Raw genomic sequence first — 22,708 nt, 5'->3', positions numbered from 1 at the left:
AAGATAGAAAAAAAATGAAAGGGATAACTTTGCAAAGTTCAAAGTCAAATTCATAATTTCATTATTTTAATGATGCAACCAAATTTGACAAACGTATATTTTAGCTTTTTCAACTTTTTGACATACAATATTAGTATAGTTCTATTATATTTATCTTGGTCATTGGGGTATACAAACAATATTTCAATCACAAAGGGATACACAAAGCAATTTCAAGATTGTATAGAATTCTTATACTATATCATGAAGATGTATCATGTCATAAAGAGTACAATCAATCGGTTAAGTGATCAAGATTCAAACAAATTAGAAAAATAATATCTTTGTTGAAAAAAAAACAATGATAGAAATAACAAAAAATTAAAAAGATAACGATTTTTATGTAATTTACCATATTTCTTTAACTGTATTTTTGCAAACTTTTACCCAAACAAACATGCTTGTAGAAAAGAAACTCTTTAAGAAACCATGGTATATGGAAAATGAAAAATCTTCAAGTCCAACAGGAAACGAGTGGAACAGAAATTTATCGCGTCTTTTACACCTTTAACAGTCAATACATACATTTCTCTAATAAATAGGCAAGTCAATACATACATTTCAATAAACTTCTCAAATTCCATATCGCCACTTTCTCCTCCCCAAGAATCCATGTTCATGCTCGCCCGAATACTCCTCTTATGGTTCTCAATTATCTTCATGTATTTAAACAATACCATCACCCTAGCGGAAGCTAAGTTCATTTCCAGTCAGTGTGAAAACGCAGCTAATGACACCAGAAACAGTACGTACCAAAGAAATGTCGAGAACACCCTCTCCGGCCTCCTCAACACCAACTCTGGATATGGTTTCTTCAACTTCTCCGTCGGCCAAGGAAACGACAGGGTCTACTCCATCGCCCTTTGCCGGGGGGACGTCGAGTCCGATTTGTGCCAGAGTTGTCTGAATGACTCTATTGTTCAGTTGCGAGAAAACTGCCGAGAGTATAGGTATAGCAAAGCTGCAGTGATATTCTACGATCTCTGTTTGTTGCAATACTCCAATGAGTATATTTTGGGAAACCCTCGAACAAATAAGAATCCATTATTTGAGTGGAACATACTAAATGCAACGGATCAGTCCCGGTTCAATGGGTCTCCGGGGCCATTGTTGAAACGGCTGACAGCTGAGGCGGCTGCCGGCGGTCCGTTACTGAAGTTTGCTGCTGGGAACATGAGTGGGCCAGATTTCTCAACGATTTATGGGCTTGTTCAGTGTACTCCATACTTATCAGAAGCGCAGTGTACTACGTGCTTGGATAATTCAATCAATACGTTTGCGAGGGAGTACTATACTGGGAGCAGTAGAGGAAGAGGTCTTCTACCTACGTGTAATTTTAGGTACGAGACATATAAGTTTTTTAACACGAGTACTCTGGTTATACCCTCACCATCACTGGGGTCTCCGTCGTTTCAACCACCACCAGGTAACATATGTATTCTTACCACCGTTAATGTCCAGATTTTTCTGATACTAACTACAATAATTAATTCAAGTCTTCTTCTAACGTATCTGTAAAAATATTTGACTTAAAACTTGCGATAGAACTGTAGGCTTAAGTCAGCAGTAGACTTTGACTAAAAGTGGAAGAACTAGTAAAAATACGTAGTTATGTCTTGTCCCCAGTAGGCTTAAGTCAGCAGTAGACTTTGACTAAAAGTGGAAGAACTAGTAAAAATACGTAGTTATGTCTTGTGTAAACACATAGAATGGCCCTTTCCACAGCGAACGAGCAAAGAAGACGACTACCGTATCGGATTCGCTTTTTAATGGTCGTTAGTATATAAGTTAACAAAATAAATGAAAATGTAAATTACACTATTTGTGGTCATTTATGTTCGTAAATATCTTAAACAATTATAAATGAACCAACATAAACAATCTAGACAAAAGAATATAAATGAACATAGCATCCAAATTAATAATCATATATATATATATATATATATATATATATATATATATATATATATATATATATATAAAAAAGCATGTGTCAGTTTGTGTTGGTTTTGGTTTAAGCCAAACAAAACCCTAAAAACTTGGTTTTTCGGTTTTAAAACTCATATGAACTCGGGTTTTTCGGTTTTAAAACTCATATGAACTCGGGTTTTCGGCTTTGGTTTGGGTTTATGGGATTTGGATTTGAAACCGTGGGTTTTGTGGGTTCCGGTTTTTTGGGTTTTTTCAGGTTCAAACTCACAAAAAGTACGTTGCTATAAATGGTATCACACCTAATTTAAATATACTAAGAAAACTATGCAAGGGTAAAAATGGTAAGAGCACCCAAATAACTTCAATTTTGTCTCGCAACATAAAATCAAACATAATAACATAGTTTTGTTTCTTAAACATAAAGTATATATAATTGTTGGGTCAATATTATGGTTTATACTTTGCTTTTCTAGGAAATTGTATTTTTATGTAATATCTTATGTGTTTACGGTCAGGTTTATGGCCAAGGGGGTGTTTACGGCCGTAAACCCTGTTTACGGCCCATGTTTTCCGTGTGTATATATATAGGGGTGAGGGGCATGAGGAAATGAGTGATGAACACCAAGGAGCTTAAGTGTGTGCATTTGAAGGTGTTCTAGAGAGAGAGAGAGAGAAAAGAGAGTGTGTGTGAATTTCATGTAAATGATCATCATTCTATTCATCAATACATTGAGATTCATATTCTTCTTCTTCTCATTCTCTTCCATTTGATCTGATATCATCCGTTTGATTGGGATTCCACACCATCAAACGGATCTGATTGATACACAAGCATTTTTGGGGACTTACAATTGGTATCAGAGCTTGGGACACTTAATGATAAGATCTGCGATAATATTGTCCCTTTTACCTATAGGCATCTATAAAGGTTTCAAGTTTCCTCACGACATTTGATGTTGTTTTTCTCATTTTTTCCAACCAATACAACCATTCAACCATCTTCATAACAACGATCAAAGCTAATAACACTCTTTTAGCTTTGGTGTTGCAACCCTTTTGGATCTTGACATCGAATCCGAAGTCGAGTTGCCTTTCGCACTCTTGCCTTATGGGTTGGTTCCCCCCCCCCCCCCACTTAGGTTCGAACCCTCACTTTTTGCTATTTACAATCATTCAAAGATCATGATGGCTCTATCTCTGTGATTGGTACTTCTCTTTCTTCTTATAAGAAATTTCCTATTATTTATATTAATGTCTTTATTCATCTCCAACATCATATTGTTGCATGTGCCCACAACGAGGGATCTTGTCGTATATCATAATCACGGTCTGATCAAGATTATGACAAGCAAAAAGTCATCTACCAAAATATTTGAACACAGACGCATAAAAAACATCCTTATGCATCCTCTCATCCTTTATACCACAACTGCAACTCTTATGACTTGCTAAATGAGTGTCAAACTCTTGAACTTCTTAACTGATGGCGACGCTTGAACCTGCACCTACTCTTCATCCTCTGTTAGACCTTCAGTCCTAACCTTCAAGTTAAAAACCCGATCTTCATCGGAGACTCCAGATCCTTCTTAATTTAGGCCACAGGCTGAACTTATGATAAAGTCTTTACTTTAGCTACAGTTACAGACTGAATGGTCACACTCTAATGACCATCTATTACACAGTGCAACGAACTAGACAATTGTCTTTATGAGTCAAACACTAACATAGAAGAAAACTACCTTTGTGTTTTAATGTCGTATAATTAAATCATCATAGGTAGCATCTCTAGCTACTGGCTACTCAATCCTAACAACAATTGCAATTCTTCTATTGATCACCTCGATCGTCTTCTTCTCCAATCTCTTGACTAAAGTCGGTCACTACACCAAAGATGGTTCTATGAACCAATTAACTCACTCCCTATATTTTTATTAATCATACTCGATCCTTCAAGACCACTAGGGTCTAAACAAAAATAATTTTCCTCATCGTCACCAAAATGCAGTTGGATGATGGAAGCAGACGAAACAAAATCAACTACTAGTGCCTTAGTAACCTTGTGACTCTTCCTGATCTAAGTATGTATCATGTGATTTCGGTAGTACATGGATATACTACCTTTCACACCTATGCATACCCAGTCCAAGAATTGCCATGGAGTCCCTAGTCACCATAGAAGAAAATTCACAACGCAAATTAGCAAATATCTATGTATCCAAATGAACACATGTAGCAAAGTACTCTAACTTACTAAACATGTAAGTTACTTAGCATTTCATCAACAAATGATTGATTTCACCATCCCAATCTTATACATTAAAGTCAACTTAACATATTAAGGAGTTTTTGTAAGGATGTGACAGAAGTCAATCGTTACTTAGTATCATTAAATACCAAGTCAGATCATCTTGTATAGGGTACAGATCAACTCTTAACACACTACTTGGACTGCATACTACTTCGTGTAAGTAGACAAAATATCAACCTTATTGAGTCTAAAAACTCTGTTGGCCTTCTCATCGTATTTATCAAATTCCCCTTAATTCTGCACAATATCTTACATAACTTCAACTTCGATATTGTTGAAGTATTTATTACCTTCTTCTGTTCCTCTAAATTTGTAAGTGGTCACTGCTTCAGTCTTGTCGGCGGCGGAATCGCCTGGGATGACTTCATGGATTACACCAAAGTTTTATCATCCCACCAAATGAAAATGCACTTCATATGTACAATGATCCTCTATACATACTATTATTTCACCAAACATAATCTAAGGGTACGATACCACTATATAGGTATTATTTATGGTATCACTCGATAGGTATTATTTATGATGTTATCAATGTCAACTGTTGTAAGCTTTCTTATCTCCTCGAAAAGTTATATGTCAGTTCGAATACAATAAGTATATGTTTAGAATCTGTACACATAAAATTTCCTTTCTTCGACTCAAGGTCAGCAATAGACCTTAAAATCTCTTCAAATAATAGTTTTATAGGTAAGCAACCTAAGACATGCTATAATTTATATCACCAAGCACATATTATCGACATCTCTCCTAAAGTATGCTAGTGCATATCATAACACGTAAGATATTCTACCTAAAGCATTATATAAAATAAATATTATTAGCACATAATAGTAATGAAGGCCTATACCTTAAAGTATCCTAGTTCTTGTGTCTATTTAAGTATACAACCTAAAATATTCTAGATACACATCTCATCATCATCACTTATCATCTATGTTTATGTCTAGAAATCCTTACAATTCGTAGTTCGCTTAAATTAATGATTTGATACCAACTATAATGTCCCCTGTTTTCTAGAACTGAAAAAAAAAATCTTTACACTCTGAAATCAATATCATCTTTATTTGTGGAAAATCTCAGTATATTAAAACATTTTGAATACAAATGATTATTTCAAAATATCAAAATTATATGGATGTCATAATCGATACACAACATATATTACAGCATAAAGACCTAGCGGTCCTGAATTCTATTGCAGGTCTTCTCTTTGATCAATCAACATCCTACTCAAGTCTTCAGCGGTCTTAAAACTGCCACATGTGATGCACATAAATTAAGTGGGTTGGGTTGGGAAACCCAGTGAGTTACATAAAGTTTTTAATCCCACAATGTTATATACATCAATAACCTACAAAACCAATCGTCATCCAACAACAAATCATTAACATCTATAAGACATTTCCTAAACTACCCATCCCTTTGATCCTTATATAATGATCCTAATGCAATGATCTTATAATATCTATCCTGAAGGATCACTTTCAATATCTAGTTGACTATACTGCTTTGGGCGGTCCTAGGCAGCGGACATTAGTCAATAAAGGCAACGAGGATAGAAAATGGAGTACATCAAATGAAAAACAGTCCATTAATCATCTACTGGAATGATTACCCACCAATATTCCACAAGACTATATGTCATAGCGAGTGTACTTCGGCGGATGACTTGTCATCCAGGTGTCTATCATCTTCCTGATATAAACATACCATTTCTACTGTCTATAATAAAGGCGGAATACTAATATAGTATCCATCTACATAATACGCACCCCACCAAATCGCCAATGTCATCTAACAGAGTTCTACTCTTCGTTCCCATCTCACACACACCCTTGATAATATGTTACCCAATATCAAAACTTAATTGAACTAAGCATCCCTTTTAAGTCTTAGGGTATAACTAAATGAGATTTTATTACCCATAATCATCATAAAGTTCTGACTTATGTACTATCTTTACAATAAAAGCTATATCTAACATCCTTTCAACTTAACTTAAACTAAACATCCTTTATATGTCTCACTCCATCACTAGGCAAGACTATAATGCTTGTAGTCATCATCCAAACCAGTTTCTTGTTTATACCATGCTATAGTATACAATTGTATTGTTATCCAGCTTAATTGGATCTAACCATCCTTTATACGTCTCAGTTTCGAAACTAGACTACACTACAGTCTCTTTAATTGACATTTAATACCAACTTTGTTTAGACCGCACTATCCTAACTTAGTGTATATATTCATCACATAGTATTAGGTCTCTAACATACATTCATCCTTTCAGTAATAATACTTCTACTATTAGTATCATGTAATAATATCATGTATACATCTTAACAAATATAGAACCATATCTGGTTCGCACAACGCATGTCATCAAATATACATCTAATCACATATTCCAGACAATAAACATATAATTCACATATAAACTTTCGACATATATTACTTGGCCATTACTTTAGCTTATCCTTTTCGAACATCCTGGTGGTGGTGGAAGATCCTTGGGGAAGCTAGCTCATTGGTTATTACTTCAGCTTATCCCTTTCTAACATCCTAAATACGAGTCTTACTATGTCCTAGTATTCTTTTGTATTTATATGAGTTTTATAACTACTTCTCAAATTCCTCAACAATCCCAATGAATACATCGAGACCTAGCTGATAAGGAATAACCATGTAATATCATATCGGAGGTAGGATTTTTTTCGTATACAGAGTATATAGTTTGGAAAATCCACTTTGAACACCTCACTAAATCTAGCCTAGACATCATTCTCATAAGTAGATCAATCAGTATTATAACTAGAATCACCGATAAATCTTATTTATAAATTCATAATAACAACTAGGAATATAAATATAAGTTACAGTTAAAACATAGTAAGTGCAGCTTAACTTACAAAAATTTCTAGCAAAAAGTCAAAAGGTCGCGGACAGAATCTCGACAAAAAACACTCCTTTTTTTCGGGCTCTCTGATGCTCCAGTGCTTCGCTTCTAACACTTAAAAACTCCTAAAGTTGGACCTCGAGATTACGGGAAAGTTTGAAAAAAGATTCGTGTAACAACGCAAATTTTCAAACAAAATTTTCATTTAAAATAAAGTGAATTATTTCGACCAAATATAATTATTCCAAGTTTCATATCAAAATACAATCATAAAATCCCCAAGATCTCAAAATATCAACAGTGTGTACGCGTCATGCCGGCGCCTTCCCACGGTCCTCGCTAGTACCTGAAACACATACATGACAACTGTAAGCATAAATGCTTAGTGAGTTCCCCAGTATACTACTTACGCATATACGCCTTTCCAGGCCTTGAGATAATCGCCTTCCGGCCCATAACATATTGTCTTCCGGCCCATAACATAATGCCTTCCGGCCCATAACATATTGTCTTCCGGCCCATAAACATACACAACAATTAATACATTAATCTTAACACATATAGCACATATATCATATATCATATCCGACCTTTCAGTCACATAACATATTGCCTTCCGGCCCGTATAAACATACATAGCACGCATAGCAAATACCTTACCATTTATAGCACGTATAACACAAATTATATCCGACCTTCCGGTCACATAGTCAAACCCTTCCGGGTACAGTATAGTGAGAAGACTCACCTCGCGGGTAATGAAAGCTAGCGACTCCTGAAATCACTCGCACTCGATCTGCCGAGCTACAGACTCCCTATAATATCATATATCCCTTATTAATACTTTTATCTTTCAAGACAACTGACCCTAAGAAATTACATGTAGGTCAACTCTGGTCAACGGTCAACGGTCAACGGTCAACTTGACCGGACTCGGCGAGTGCAAAGGCGACTCGGCGAGTCTAGACGTCCTCCCCAACTTTCCCTGATGTTCCCTTTCTACTCGTCGAGTATCCCTCTTGGCTCGACGAGGTCCTCGTGGAAGAATCGCGGGGCCACCCCGACTCCACTCGCCGAGTCTGAAGAACAGCTCGACGAGTTCCAGTCAATCTCCAAGCTACTCGCCGAGTCTGTTCATCGGACTCGGCGAGTCCATGCCATGCAGTCGATCAAACTGCTTCCTGAGATAAGTATTGTCCCGAAATACACAAGCATGGGACCTTCTGGACCTCTAAAGGTCCTAATACAGGGTTATAGTCGTTTGGGTAACAAGGTACTAATCCATCTAATCACCAAATGGGTTCCATAAACCCTAAATCCATGCACACATCAACATAACAGAAAAGATCCGAAATATTACCTGAATAACGCACTCTCTGCGTCCCCCAAACCGCAGAACTCGAATCCCTTGTTGTTCCTTTAGCCAAAACTCTTCTCCTCCTTGCACAACAATTTCTTCAAGGCCCTAATATCCTTCAATCTTGCTCTAGATGCCCACAGCCGTTTAGGGTTCTTCTCAGTCGACTAAAGACGGACAATGACGGCCTATAAGTGCATTATATACGTTCCAAAACCAAACGGCTAGGGTTTCCGCTGAACAGCGCAGACTCGCCGAGTCCATAATGGACTCGTCGAGTCCAGTCGCGAACCCGCGACCCAGTCTGTGGTCCTACTCGGCGAGTCTAGCTCCAACTCGCCGAGTCCCCTCCTAAAACACCCCAAAAACAATATTATAAAAATACCTGAAATTCCGGGCTGTTACAACTCTCCCCCACTAGGACTAGACTTCGCCCTCGAAGTCTCACTCTGCAAATAACTCCGGATGTTGCTCCCGCATCTCACGCTCCGGCTCCCAAGTCATCTCCGATCCTTTCCGGTGTTGCCACTGAACCAACACCAGAGGTACCTCCTTGTTCCTCAGAACCTTGATCTTCCGATCCCTGATAGCTACTGGTCTCTCGGCGTAATTCAGGCTCGCATCCACCTGAATATCCTCTAGTGGAACCACTGCCGATTCATCGGCTATACACTTCCTCAACTGCGATACGTGAAAGGTATTGTGGATCTGTCCCAACTCTGCTGGCAACTCTAACCGATAAGCTACCCGACCTACCCTTGCAATCACACGAAATGGACCTATGAACCGGGGCCCCAACTTGCCCCTCTTCCTGAACCGGATCACTCCTTTCCAAGGAGAAACCTTCAAGAGAACGAAGTCGCCAACCTGAAATTCAAGCTCGGACCGGCGTCTGTCCGCATAACTCTTCTGTCGGCTCTGGGCGGTCAATAACCTCTGTCTAACCTACTGAATCTGCTCTGTCGTCTGGAGTACGATCTCTATACTGCCCATCACTCTCTGTCCCACCTCTCCCCAGCAAATGGGGGTCCGACACCTCCTAACATACAACAACTCAAAAGGTGGCATACCAATGCTCGAATGATGGCTGTTGTTGTAGGAAAACTCTGCCAAAGGTAAATGCGCATCCCAGCTACCCCCGAAGTCTAACACACACGCTCGAAGCATGTCCTCCAGTGTCTGAATCGTCCGCTCGCTCTGACCGTCTGTCTGGGGATGGTATGTGGTACTAAAATGCAGTTTAGTACCCAGCTCCTCATGGAATTTCTTCCAGAACCTGGAAGTGAAGCGTACATCGCGGTCCGAAACAATCGAGATCGGCACTCCATGCCGAGATACCACCTCTCTCACATATAACTCCGCCAACTTCTCCGCTGATGAACTCTCGCTGATGGCAAGGAAGTGTGCACTCTTCGTCAATCTATCCACAATCACCCAAATTGCATCGACTCCTCTGGCAGTTCTCGGCAATTTGGTGATGAAATCCATAGTAATCTGTTCCCACTTCCACTCAGGAATCTCCAAAGGCTGCAACTTACCATGCGGTCTCTGGTGCTCGGCCTTAACCCTACGGCAGGTCAAACACCTCTCAACGAACCAGGCGACATCTCTCTTCATACAAGGCCACCAGTATTCCTTCCTCAAGTCCAAATACATCTTTGTAGCACCGGGATGGATCGAGAATTTCGATCTGTGAGCCTCCTCCATCAAAGTAGCACACGTACCGCCCACGAATGGTACCCAAATCCGACCCTGAAACGTCAGAAGTCCTCGTCCATCCTTAACGAACTCTGAAATTAACCCAACGACCCGCTCTTTCTTCTGCATCTCGGATCTCACAGCCTCGGCTTGTGCCCCACGAATAGCATCCAATACCGGAGTTATCACCGTCAGTCTCAGACATACATCTCGCAATGAAGTGCTCTCCGCCCTGCGGCTCAATGCATCGGCTACCACATTAGCCTTGCCCGGGTGGTATAGGATTTCGCAGTCATAATCCTTGACCACATCCAACCATCTCCTCTTACGCATATTTAGGTTGGGTTGATCCATCAAATACTTCAAACTCTTATGGTCCGTGTATATCGTACATCGAACCCCATACAGGTAGTGACGCCAAATCTTGAGAGCGAACACTACTGCCCCCAACTCTAAGTCATGCGTGGGATATCTCGCCTCGTGAGGCTTTAGCTGCCTCGATGCATAAGCTATCACATGACCTCTCTGCATCAACACTGCACCCAGTCCTGAAATCGATGCGTCGCAATATACGACAAAATCTTCCATCCCTTCCGGAAGAGCTAATACCGGGGCTTCGCACAATCTCTGGCGAAGTGTCTCGAAAGAAGTCTGCTGCTCGGGTCCCCATGAGAATGCAACACCCTTCCGGGTCAATCTGGTGAGCGGTACTGCGATCTTGGAGAAGTCCCTAATAAACCTCCGATAGTACCCCGCCAACCCAAGGAAACTCCTGATCTCGGAAGGTGACTTCGGTACCTCCCAACTCATCACTGCCTCGACCTTGGCCGGATCGACCAATATCCCTGCCTGATTAACAACATGTCCAAGAAATTGGACCTCCCGCAACCAGAAGTCACATTTGGAGAATTTTGCATATAGCTTCTCCGACCTCAGTACCCCAAGGACCTCCCTCAAATGTCCCTAATGCTGCTCTCTAGATCGCGAATACACCAGGATGTCGTCGATAAATACAATCACAGACCGATCCAGCATCGGCCTGCATACCCTGTTCATGAGGTCCATGAACACTGTCGGGGCATTGGTGAGCCCGAAAGGCATCACCACGAACTCGTAATGCCCATACCGCGTCCTAAATGTTGTCTTCTGGACGTCCTCATCCCGTACTCTTACCTGATGGTACCCTGATCTCAGATCGATCTTGGAAAACCAAGATGCCCCTTGCAACTGATCGAATAAATCATCGATCCTCGATAACGGATAGCGGTTCTTGACCGTCACCTTGTTCAACTCCCGATAGTCAATGCACATCCGGTGTGAACCATCCTTCTTCTTGACGAACAGAATCGGTGCTCCCCACGGCGAGCTGCTCGGCCGAATAAATCCCTTCCCCAGCAACTCCTGGAGTTGCGAGGACAACTCTTGCATCTATGGAGGTGCGAGACAATAAGGCACCTTCGCAATAGGCACAGCCCCCGGAATCAGATCGATACCAAACTCTACTTGCCTCGCAGGAGGTACTCCCGGCAAGTCCTCGGGAAAAACATCTGGAAACTCGCGCACCACTGGAACCTCCTCCACTGACCTCGATCTCTCGGAAGCCTCCCGCGTATCCATCACATACGCCACAAAACCCTTACATCCCTGCTGTAGACATTGCCTCGCCCTAGCGGCCGAACAAAAAGCTGATCCTGAACGGGTACCCTCGCCGTACACCGTAAGAACTCCCCCACTAGGGTCTCGTATAGTCACCAGCTGGCGCTCACAGTCGATGACAGCGCTGAATCGGCTCAACCAGTCCATGCCCACGATGACACAGACATCACCCATCGCAATAGGAACTAGGTCAATCGGAAACTCAACCCCGAAAATTTCTAGTACGCATCCCCGAAGAACCTCCGTGGCACAAACCACCCTCTCGGCCGCTATAGAAACGCTCAGAGGCCGACTTAACGGCTCACGACTAATACTGATATGCTGACTAAAAGCTAAAGATACAAAGGACCTACTCGCACCCGAATCAAATAACACTAGAGCAGGCATAGAGTTCACAAGAAAAGTACCTACACATATATTAACATAAGCATAACATCTCGACTTTAAATAAATACGTGAATTACAGCATACCTGCCACAACATCGGGCGCAGCGCGGACCTCTTCCGCAGTCAGCTGAAAGGCTCTCCCGCGAGCCCTCGGGGCCTCGACCTTCGCCAGTCGAGTCTCAGTAGTTCTGGTAGTAGGTGTAGATCCCTGACGAAGCTGCGGGCACTCGGCCTTCCGATGGCCTGTCTGGTTGCAATGAAAACAAACCATAAACCCCTTAGGACAATCCCTGGCAATGTGTCCTTCCTTGCCACACTTGTAGCAACCACCAGCTCGGCATGCCCCCTCATGACTTTTGCCGCACTTCCCGCAAGTGCGGCCCTTCTGACCTCCCATCCTCGAATCAGCGGACTTGATCCGCTTGGCTGCCGGCTGAGACTGAGCCGGCCGCCGGTCCACCTGCCGAGACTCGGCCTCCTCCCTGGCCTGGGTCTCCAACTCGATCTCGCGCTTCCTGGCATTCGCCTGAAGCTCAGTGAAAGTACGATAGGTGGAGTTTGACACAAACTCCCGGATGTCCCTCCTCAAAACGCCTAAATACCGGCTCATCCGTGACTGCTCTGTAGACACCAGCTCGGGGCAGAACATCGCCCTCTCGTGAAACTTCCGTGTGACCACCGCAACGGAATCAGTACCCTGCTTAAGAGTCAAGAACTCCTGAATCAATCGTTCCCTCTCCACTGGGGGAACGTACTCGTCCCTGAACATGTCAGTAAACCTCTCCCATGTCATCGCTGCAATCTCCGCCAAAGTGAAGTTCGCCGTCACGAACTTCCACCAATCCTTCGCTCCCAGACGGAGCTGGTTCAAAGCGAACCGTACCCTCAGGTGCTTCGGGCATGAGCAAGTGTAGAAGCACCCTTCAATGTCGGCGATCCACCTCATCGCAGCAATCGGATCCTGCGTCCCATCGAACTCAGGGGGTTTCGTGTTGCTGAATTCCCGGAATAGCAACGAATCGCCCCCTTGCGGCCTGGCAGCGGCCACGGCTGCGGTAGCGGCAGCGGCTGCAGTCTCAGTCAGTGCGGCGTACCGCTCTTCGAACGTCTCCATCAGAGTGGTCTTAATAGACCCAAACATCTCCGGGATCTCAGCCCGGATCGTTGCAGCTACCTCCTCCTGTATCATCTGACGAATATCCTCGTCGCTCACACCGCTCGAACTCGCCCCGTGGCGTGTGGTAACCATGATGTCTCTGAAATACAACATAAAATTATCAGAGACTCCATCAATTACAATTGCACTTGATACGCAACCCTACTCAGTCTCCGATTTCCAGGGATTCTTACTTGGGTCTTCCACCGACCCGGTGTCTTCGGTAGTACGGGCCCAATACTACCGACCACACCATATCAGTATTCGTCCCAAATCTTCCTCCCCAAACCCCGAATAGTGAGTACTCTACTTTGATATGCACTATCTGCCTGTACGCTACCAAATATCTCATATCGGCAAACTCCCTAGACTAAGGCATCACAAATCAGGCCACTCTAGTCCTATCATGAATACCTAGTCTTCTAGCATGCATAACAATTCATAATTCATTGCATAACATAACATTGTAAGGTATTCTGGGGATCTTTACCGTTTGGGCGCTGGCTGATCGTACACACTGCTTCTTTCTTGTTTACCACTTTACCATTTATAAAAGTTTATGCCTTTATTATTTTTTTTAAACGATTTTCCTCAAATCCTCGGTTTGATTTCAGTTACACCCGAAGGTACACCCGAATCCCTCAAACCAAGGCTCTGATACCAATTGTAACAACGCAAATTTTCAAACAAAATTTTCATTTAAAATAAAGTGAATTATTTCGACCAAATATAATTATTCCAAGTTTCATATCAAAATACAATCATAAAATCCCCAAGATCTCAAAATATCAACAGTGTGTACGCGTCATGCCGGCGCCTTCCCACGGTCCTCGCTAGTACCTGAAACACATACATGACAACTGTAAGCATAAATGCTTAGTGAGTTCCCCAGTATACTACTTACGCATATACGCCTTTCCAGGCCTTGAGATAATCGCCTTCCGGCCCATAACATATTGCCTTCCGGCCCATAACATAATGCCTTCCGGCCCATAACATATTGCCTTCCGGCCCATAACATATTGCCTTCCGGCCCATAAACATACACAACAATTAATACATTAATCTTAACACATATAGCACATATATCATATATCATATCCGACCTTTCAGTCACATAACATATTGCCTTCCGGCCCGTATAAACATACATAGCACGCATAGCAAATACCTTACCATTTATAGCACGTATAACACAAATTATATCCGACCTTCCGGTCACACAGTCAAACCCTTCCGGGTACAGTATAGTGAGAAGACTCACCTCACGGGTAATGAAAGCTAGCGACTCCTGAAATCACTCGCACTCGATCCGCCAAGCTACAGACTCCCTATAATATCATATATCCCTTATTAATACTTTTATCTTTCAAGACAACTGACCCTAAGAAATTACATATAGGTCAACTCTGGTCAACGGTCAACGGTCAACGGTCAACTTGACCGGACTCGGCGAGTGCAAAGGCGACTCGGTGAGTCTAGACGTCCTCCCCAACTTTCCCTGATGTTCCCTTTCTACTCGTCGAGTATCCCTCTTGGCTCGACGAGGTCCTCGTGGAAGAATCGCGGGGCCACCCCGACTCCACTCGCCGAGTCTGAAGAACAGCTCGACGAGTTCCAGTCAATCTCCAAGCTACTCGCCGAGTCTGTTCATCGGACTCGGCGAGTCCATGCCATGCAGTCGATCAAACTGCTTCCTGAGATAAGTATTGTCCCGAAATACACAAGCATGGGACCTTCTGGATCTCTAAAGGTCCTAATACAGGGTTATAGTCGTTTGGGTAACAAGGTACTAATCCATCTAATCACCAAATGGGTTCCATAAACCCTAAATCCATGCACACATCAACATAACAGAAAAGATCCGAAATATTACCTGAATAACGCACTCTCTGCGTCCCCCAAACCGCAGAACTCGAATCCCTTGCTGTTCCTTTAGCCAAAACTCTTCTCCTCCTTGCACAACAATTTCTTCAAGGCCCTAATATCCTTCAATCTTGCTCTAGATGCCCACAGCCGTTTAGGGTTCTTCTCAGTCGACTAAAGACGGACAATGACGGCCTATAAGTGCATTATATACGTTCCAAAACCAAACGGCTAGGGTTTCCGCTGAACAGCGCAGACTCGCCGAGTCCATAATGGACTCGTCGAGTCCAGTCGCGAACCCGCGACCCAGTCTGTGGTCCTACTCGGCGAGTCTGGCTCCAACTCGCCGAGTCCCCTCCTAAAACACCCCAAAAACAATATTATAAAAATACCTGAAATTCCGGGCTGTTAAAATTCGAGAGGAAATGGTGTAAGACATGAGCAAATTTTGCCACTATATATAGGGGATCAGAGGAGACGCATCACATCTCTGTTACATAGCTCATCTCATATGGTGACACGTATAAGGTGCTTATTCGGCCACGTCACGTTGTCGATGATGCCTTCGTCCTTGCCACGTGTCAGCTTTTGGTGGTGCCACGTCATTGTTTCGTTCGGGTGACTCGTTCTCCGCCTTTCCATGTGGTGCCCTCCGATGGTGCCACAACATCATTTTCTGAGTATTTTTTATAATCTTATAAAAATCATAACTATTGCATACGAGCTCCGTTTTCGACGTTCATTATATCCACGCATTTGTATCTACAAGTACTAAAAATTTCCTTTAGGTCTCAACAGCTAATTCTCACTTTATCTTAAATTCATATTTAGACTAGTTTAGACTATTAAAATTCTTACAAAATTAATAACTTCTTGATACGAACTTCATTCTTGACGTTCTCTGTATCAATGATTTTGTATTTATGAGATCTTCAGGTCTCGTTTACATTGTTTTGGCTAACAATCATCGATCTTAATTTCGAATTCTGTGTCATACACTGTTTTATTCGAAACTTCAAAAAATCGTAACTTCCTTATACGAAGTCAAATTTAGATGTTCATTATATGCACACTTTCGTAATTTTGATTACTACGACTTTCATTTAGATTACTTAGGCTAATAAGCAACCTATCTCTACTTCACTTTTTACTACACATATAGTTGTGTCGTGATGAAAGCAAAACTTACAAAAATCATAACTTCTTTATAGATTTAGGCATTCTTTATACTCACTAAATCGTCATCACTACTACAATAACTTTTATCAAGACTATTTATCCTAAATAAGTTTTCATCAAAAATGTATATTTTACGTAATTTGTTAAATTTTATGATACAGTTTTATACAAATATTATAAGCCTAAAATATTTGCCCATGAAACATGTATGCAATATATAAATATTATCTAAATCTTCTAGCCCTAACTTATGGGCATTACACATTCACATATAACAATGATGTAATCGCTAATTACATTCATACATTCACATGTATACACATGTGCTTCATCACATAAACATACTTTAAAAGAGAACTATAAACTCACCTTGGGTTGAAGAATAGCAACTTACTTCCAACTCTTCTAAAGCTTCCGCTAAGAGACTTCAAATCCCTTCTTGTTACCACCTAGTCCATATATATACATTAAACCATGCACATGTGTCTTAATCCCTTAAGACATCACTTGTAGTTTCTAGCCAAAAACTCATACTTTGGACAAAACCCTGACTTCACGTGACCATTCTTTTCTCAAATGTTTGTTAAACCATACCAATCAAGCTCATAAACACTTATCTTAACTTGATTAAACTACACAATCATCATCTTCTTCATTCCCTTTCTAGGGTTTCAAAACCCTAGAATCAAATCATGATTTCAACCATTATAACTTCATACAAGTCATGGATTAAGCTTCTAGACACTTAATCAAACATTAATTGTAGGATTACTTGGAAGAATCTAGCATAAAAACCTTAAAATAGGATTTCACCATTAACACCTTCAAAAGTTTAAATGGAGAAATGAACTACTACAAGGGTTTAAGGTGGTCTTACATTGCCTATAGCAAAGCTAAATCGCCACTTTATCCTTATTGAAGCTTGAAATCGTCGAACACTTTGCTCTCCAAGAAAAGGGTCAATTTGTAAACAAATGAACCCTAGGTCTCAAATTTAATTTGCTCGAAGCCACGCTACATACAAGGCCTTACCACGCTACAGAAAGCTAAATGAAGTCATGCTTTCCTTATTTACCATGCTATGACAACCAATCTTCATAGAAACATACTTTACTCTCGCATCATGACACCCATACCACCGTGTCATGGACCAAAGTACATTGTCTATGATTTACGATGGAGAAATGAACAAAATCATCGCCTTGCATTCCGCGTCGCGGCTATTAGCTTACCACGTCGCGGTGGCACTAGAACTCTCAACTTCATTCTTTTTTCAATCTCATTCCATTCGATACTTGCACTTACCAATTTAATTCCATCTAAACCCATAATAATACATTATAATAGTTTCATAATGCAAAATAATGGCAGAAAACATAATCAAAACATTCCATAAGTTTTAAATATCATAAAAGGACCAAAATGACCTTAGTATCAAAATGACATTCAACTACACGTGTACTCTAAAAATGTTAGAATTTAGTAAATTCTTCATTGATTTTCTTAAGATGTGCAGAAGATTTAATTTTATTAATGGATTTGAAAGAGTTCTTAGATCTAGTTAGCTTTCTTTTTTTATACTATAATAAAATATATGATTTACCCTTTTAAAATCGTTTTTAAAGAAATTAATTTGTGATGCTCTAGATAAGTACAACTATCATAACTCTTGATTTTGAAAATTCAGTGGTCAAATGTCATTTATATATATATATATATGAACGCATAAACACATAATATATATATATATATATATATATATATATATATATATAGAGAGAGAGAGAGAGGTAGGTTCCGTTGAAATTAAAAATAAATCAGAGATCTTGAAATTCAACCTCAACGATATCTTTCAAGTCTACCGCTCTAGCCCTCTGACGTACCAGCACGAAAGGCTTGTTATAATCATAAATGATTATATAGCATCACCCGTTCCTTTTCTCATCCGCCACCATCCTCACCACCACCACCTCCACCACTACCACCACCTCTGACACCAACAAACCCCAACATTGACACATTCGTTACTTATACCACCACCAACTCTGTCAACACCACTTTTTCTACCACCAACTGTCATAATCATATATGATTATTAAGTCTGTGAACAACTATATATGTTGATTATTTATGATTATGCGTACACTATTGTTGTTGGTACACCGAAGCGTTAGAGCGGTAAATGAAAAATGCATGGCTCAAGTTGAATCTTAAGATTTGTACTTCTTTTTTAATCTCAAGTGAACCCTTCCTTAGGGTTAGGTTCATGTGAGACGGCCTAATTTTATGAGACCGTGAGACCACTTTTTCTAGTGAAATATTTTAATATTTTAGTGTTTATAAAAATTAAATATGTGTAATATTCTAATATTCTAAGCCAATAATTTTAACATATTTTACATTGAAATATTCTAAAACATATAATGTTTGAATATATTGTATATTTTATTTTTACGAACAATAAAATATTAGAATATTTGACTAAAAAGATTTGGTTTCACAATCTCACGAAATTATGTTCTTCTCAAATAAACTTATATATATATATATATATATATATATATATATATATATATATATATATATATATATATATATATATATATATATATATATATATATATATATATATATAGGGTTAGGTTATTTTGTTTTCACTATCTATTGTGTGCATGTATGACTGATTCTGGACCAATCATTTTATTTATTTTAAGAAAGTAATTAATGTATATTACATGTTGAAGATATAATAGGTATTAATTACATCTTCAACATTTAATATGTATTAATTACTTTCTTAAAATAACTAAAATGATTGGTCCAGAATCAATCATACAGGCACACAATAGATAGTGAAAACATTTGAACCTAACTCTCTCTCTCTCTCTCTCTCTATATATATATATATATATATATATATATATATATATATATATATATATATATATATATATATATATATATTCTCAGTTTTGTAATTAGCTTCTAACAGATATGTATTGCATATTTTTTATTATGATAATTCATAAATTTTGTTATAAAAAGTTATAATTAAATAAATAATTCTTATATAGTTAATTCGAATTAATTATCACTTTATTAAAAAAATAATTTACAAATAAATAATACATTTATAGTATACTTTTCAATAAATATTACAAATGCAATAATAGTAATACGACACATAAATTGAAAATATATATTCATACGTCGAAGTTGATACATAAATATCATACTTTATTATATTGATATAAAAATATTTGTTGTTATATTTAAATTATAAGCATTCAACAAAAGCAGCATATCACAGATTCCATAACAAAATTAGCGACAAAAAAAACTTTGTATCTTTATAAAACAACGTAACAGTTGCACAAAAAAAATGAGGAATGCGATCGATTTTACAATCAACCGATGGTTTCCAACCCCCGCAACACATTCACTTCAGATCTCCCAAATGTAGGACCAAAAAAAGTTCACAAATTCTAATCTCGTAAAGTAGGGTCACTCATCTAGTTGATATTAAAAATATTTGTTGTTATATTTAAATTATAACTATTATATTAAAATAAACTAGAATTCCATAAATTGAAAATTAGAGAAATTAAAATTGTGCAAAAAGGAAGTGGGTTTGAGGATGGTTTACAACATTTTGATGTAAAATATTGGATTTGAAGTCATATTAGAAATGCCCTTGGGTTATATCTATTTTTGTTTATATACAAAATATTAAATTCTAAAAGGAATTTTGTATTTTTTTTGCAGGTAAAAATACGAACAAAACACAAACTGTGAGAATAATAATCATTATTATTGTCCCAATCTGTGTGGTCATAGTAATTACTTCCAGTTATATCTTCATGAGGAAGAAGACACAACAAAAGCCTCCTACAGAAAATATAGAAAGTAAGCACGATGTTTGAAACTTAAAAGTCATATTTGGAACATGGACTTAAAGATCCATAGCTTATGTTATGATTAAGCAACATATTACTATATATTATCTCGACCTTGTGCTTGAATTGTAGTAATGTAGTTATAGTATTAGCTAGCTAGGATAAAGCTAGTGATTGCAATACAACTTCATAGTTAAAACAACCTGTAACTCTCTCCCTCCTGTTGTACTAGCTAAAACCATGGATATTGGCACTTCTGAATGTTTGCAATACAACTTTAGTACTCTGAAAGCAGCAACAAATGAGTTCTCGGAAGACAATAAACTTGGAAAAGGTGGATTTGGAGCGGTTTACAAGGTAATAACAAGTGATCTTGGTAGTTAGGTGCCAAAAGTTAAGAATTTTGATATTTTTTTAATGTAGATATATACTATTATATGATATTTAGGGTAAACTTGGGGATGGACAAGAAATTGTAGTTAAGCGGCTAGCAAGGGATTCTGGGCAAGGTGACATAGAATTCAAGAATGAGGTTGTGCTTGTCGCCAAGCTTCAGCATCGTAATTTAGTTAGGCTGCTTGGTTTCAGCATAGAAGGAAGTGAGCGGCTTCTCATTTATGAGTTCTTACCGAATGCAAGTCTTGATCAATTTATATTTGGTAAGTTTTGAAGAGCGACCTCTTTCTCAACCCAACTTGTTACATCCCTCAAAAGGCTTAAAAACTAGATATTTCACAAATTACTCCTATGTTGTTAACAAAATACTTCTCATACGACTTGCCAATAATTAAATTCAGCAACAATTGTAACCAAAAAAGTTTATTTTTGTTTGTTGAAAGGAGTTAACGATGTTTACCAATTACCCACGGGGGGTAGCAAATGATGTTTTATTTTTGTAGTGAATATTGTTTTTGTGTAGACTTATATACTTCTTGTTGGTGTTTGTAGATCCAACTAAGCATACAATACTTGATTGGGAAAAGCGATACAAGATCATCAAAGGCATCGCCAAGGGACTTTTATACCTTCATGAAGACTCCCGTCTAAGGATTATTCATCGCGATTTGAAAACCAGTAATATTTTGTTAGATGTTGAAATGAATCCTAAAATTGCAGATTTTGGCATGGCCAGATTGTTTAACCCTGAGGAAACTCAAGGCGACACAAATCGAATAGTTGGAACCTAGTAAGTATACTTCCATTAGAAAACTCTTATGATGGAAAGATCATTAACTATACTTTTCTTATTAACATGTAATTTTAGTGTAACTATTGACCTTTTGTCACTGTATGTTCCATCAAATAGTGGTTACATGGCACCAGAATATGCCATGCACGGCCAATTCTCAGTAAAATCAGATGTATTTAGCTTCGGAGTTTTGGTGTTAGAAATGGTAACAGGTCAAAAGAACCAATACATTCGTAATGGAGAGAGCATGGAACACCTTCTTAGCTATGTAAGTACCCAATGATTCAATAAACTCTAAAAGAATACATATACATGCAGAAACAAAATCGTATTATGCGTATGCATGGAAAAATTCCCTAAAATTGAGCTTTCCAAATTTAGCTAGTGTGACTATGTTAAGAAAAAAAATTGTTAATCTCTTTTAGGCATGGAAAAGTTGGCAAAATGGGACTGTGTCAAATATTATAGATCTCACATTGACGACTGGATCCGGTTCATTGGGCGACATCACTAGAATTATCCATATTGCTTTATTATGTGTTCAAGAAAATTCTGGTGACAGGCCAACCATGGATGAGGTTGTTCATATGCTTAATAGCTTCTCTCTCACGCTTGTAATACCCTCAGAGCCTGCATTTTTCATACGTAATACCATTCATCCCCAAGTGCCACTCCTGATTTTTTCCGAAAATATTGTCTCTATATCTGAGATAGCTCCTAGATAGGTTTTGAATGTTTCATGTTTTAAAAGTGTTACGGATGCTATTTGACATGTTAGAGCTATAAACAAGTTGATGATAATTTGAAGCAATGTTTAGCTAGCCACGATATGTTTTATTGTCTTTTTTATCCGAAATTGTATTATAACTATGAAAATGCTAAAGGAACGAAGTGCAAATTTATTCAGACTAAGGGTCCACATTAATCCATCGTGTTTCAACTCATATAAAGCTATAGAACCTCGGATCAATTTTTATCGATAAAACTGAAAGAGACTAAATGTTATCGACTACTTTAGGGACCCATTTAAGCCTTTTCTGAGCAACGGCATCTTGTTCCTAGTTGTTAACAAACAACATAGAAGTTTTGCACCTAAAAGCTTGGATTTCTTTTGGTCCAAAAGGGTTGAAGTCATGGACAAAA

At 39.0% G+C, this 22,708-nt stretch overlaps 1 protein-coding gene across 1 annotated transcript; it reads left to right on the top strand.

Moving 5' to 3' along the window:
- Positions 1-531: 531 nt before the first annotated feature.
- On the top strand, positions 532-22,447 carry LOC145103281 (cysteine-rich receptor-like protein kinase 15). Its single transcript, XM_079040832.1, has 7 exons — positions 532-1,465; positions 20,246-20,386; positions 20,609-20,733; positions 20,825-21,035; positions 21,325-21,562; positions 21,683-21,833; positions 21,991-22,447. Exons 1-7 carry the CDS (start codon positions 652-654, stop codon positions 22,288-22,290), a joined length of 1,980 nt encoding a protein of 659 aa, XP_078896958.1. The 5' UTR covers positions 532-651; the 3' UTR covers positions 22,291-22,447.
- The last annotated feature ends 261 nt before the right edge of the window (positions 22,448-22,708 follow it).

The sequence above is a fragment of the Lactuca serriola genome, chromosome 4 (assembly GCF_051521515.1).
Source record: "Lactuca serriola cultivar US96UC23 chromosome 4, Lser_US96UC23_V15, whole genome shotgun sequence".
Classification (NCBI taxonomy): domain Eukaryota; kingdom Viridiplantae; phylum Streptophyta; class Magnoliopsida; order Asterales; family Asteraceae; genus Lactuca; species Lactuca serriola.
This window is presented reverse-complemented; position numbering and strand designations above follow the sequence as displayed.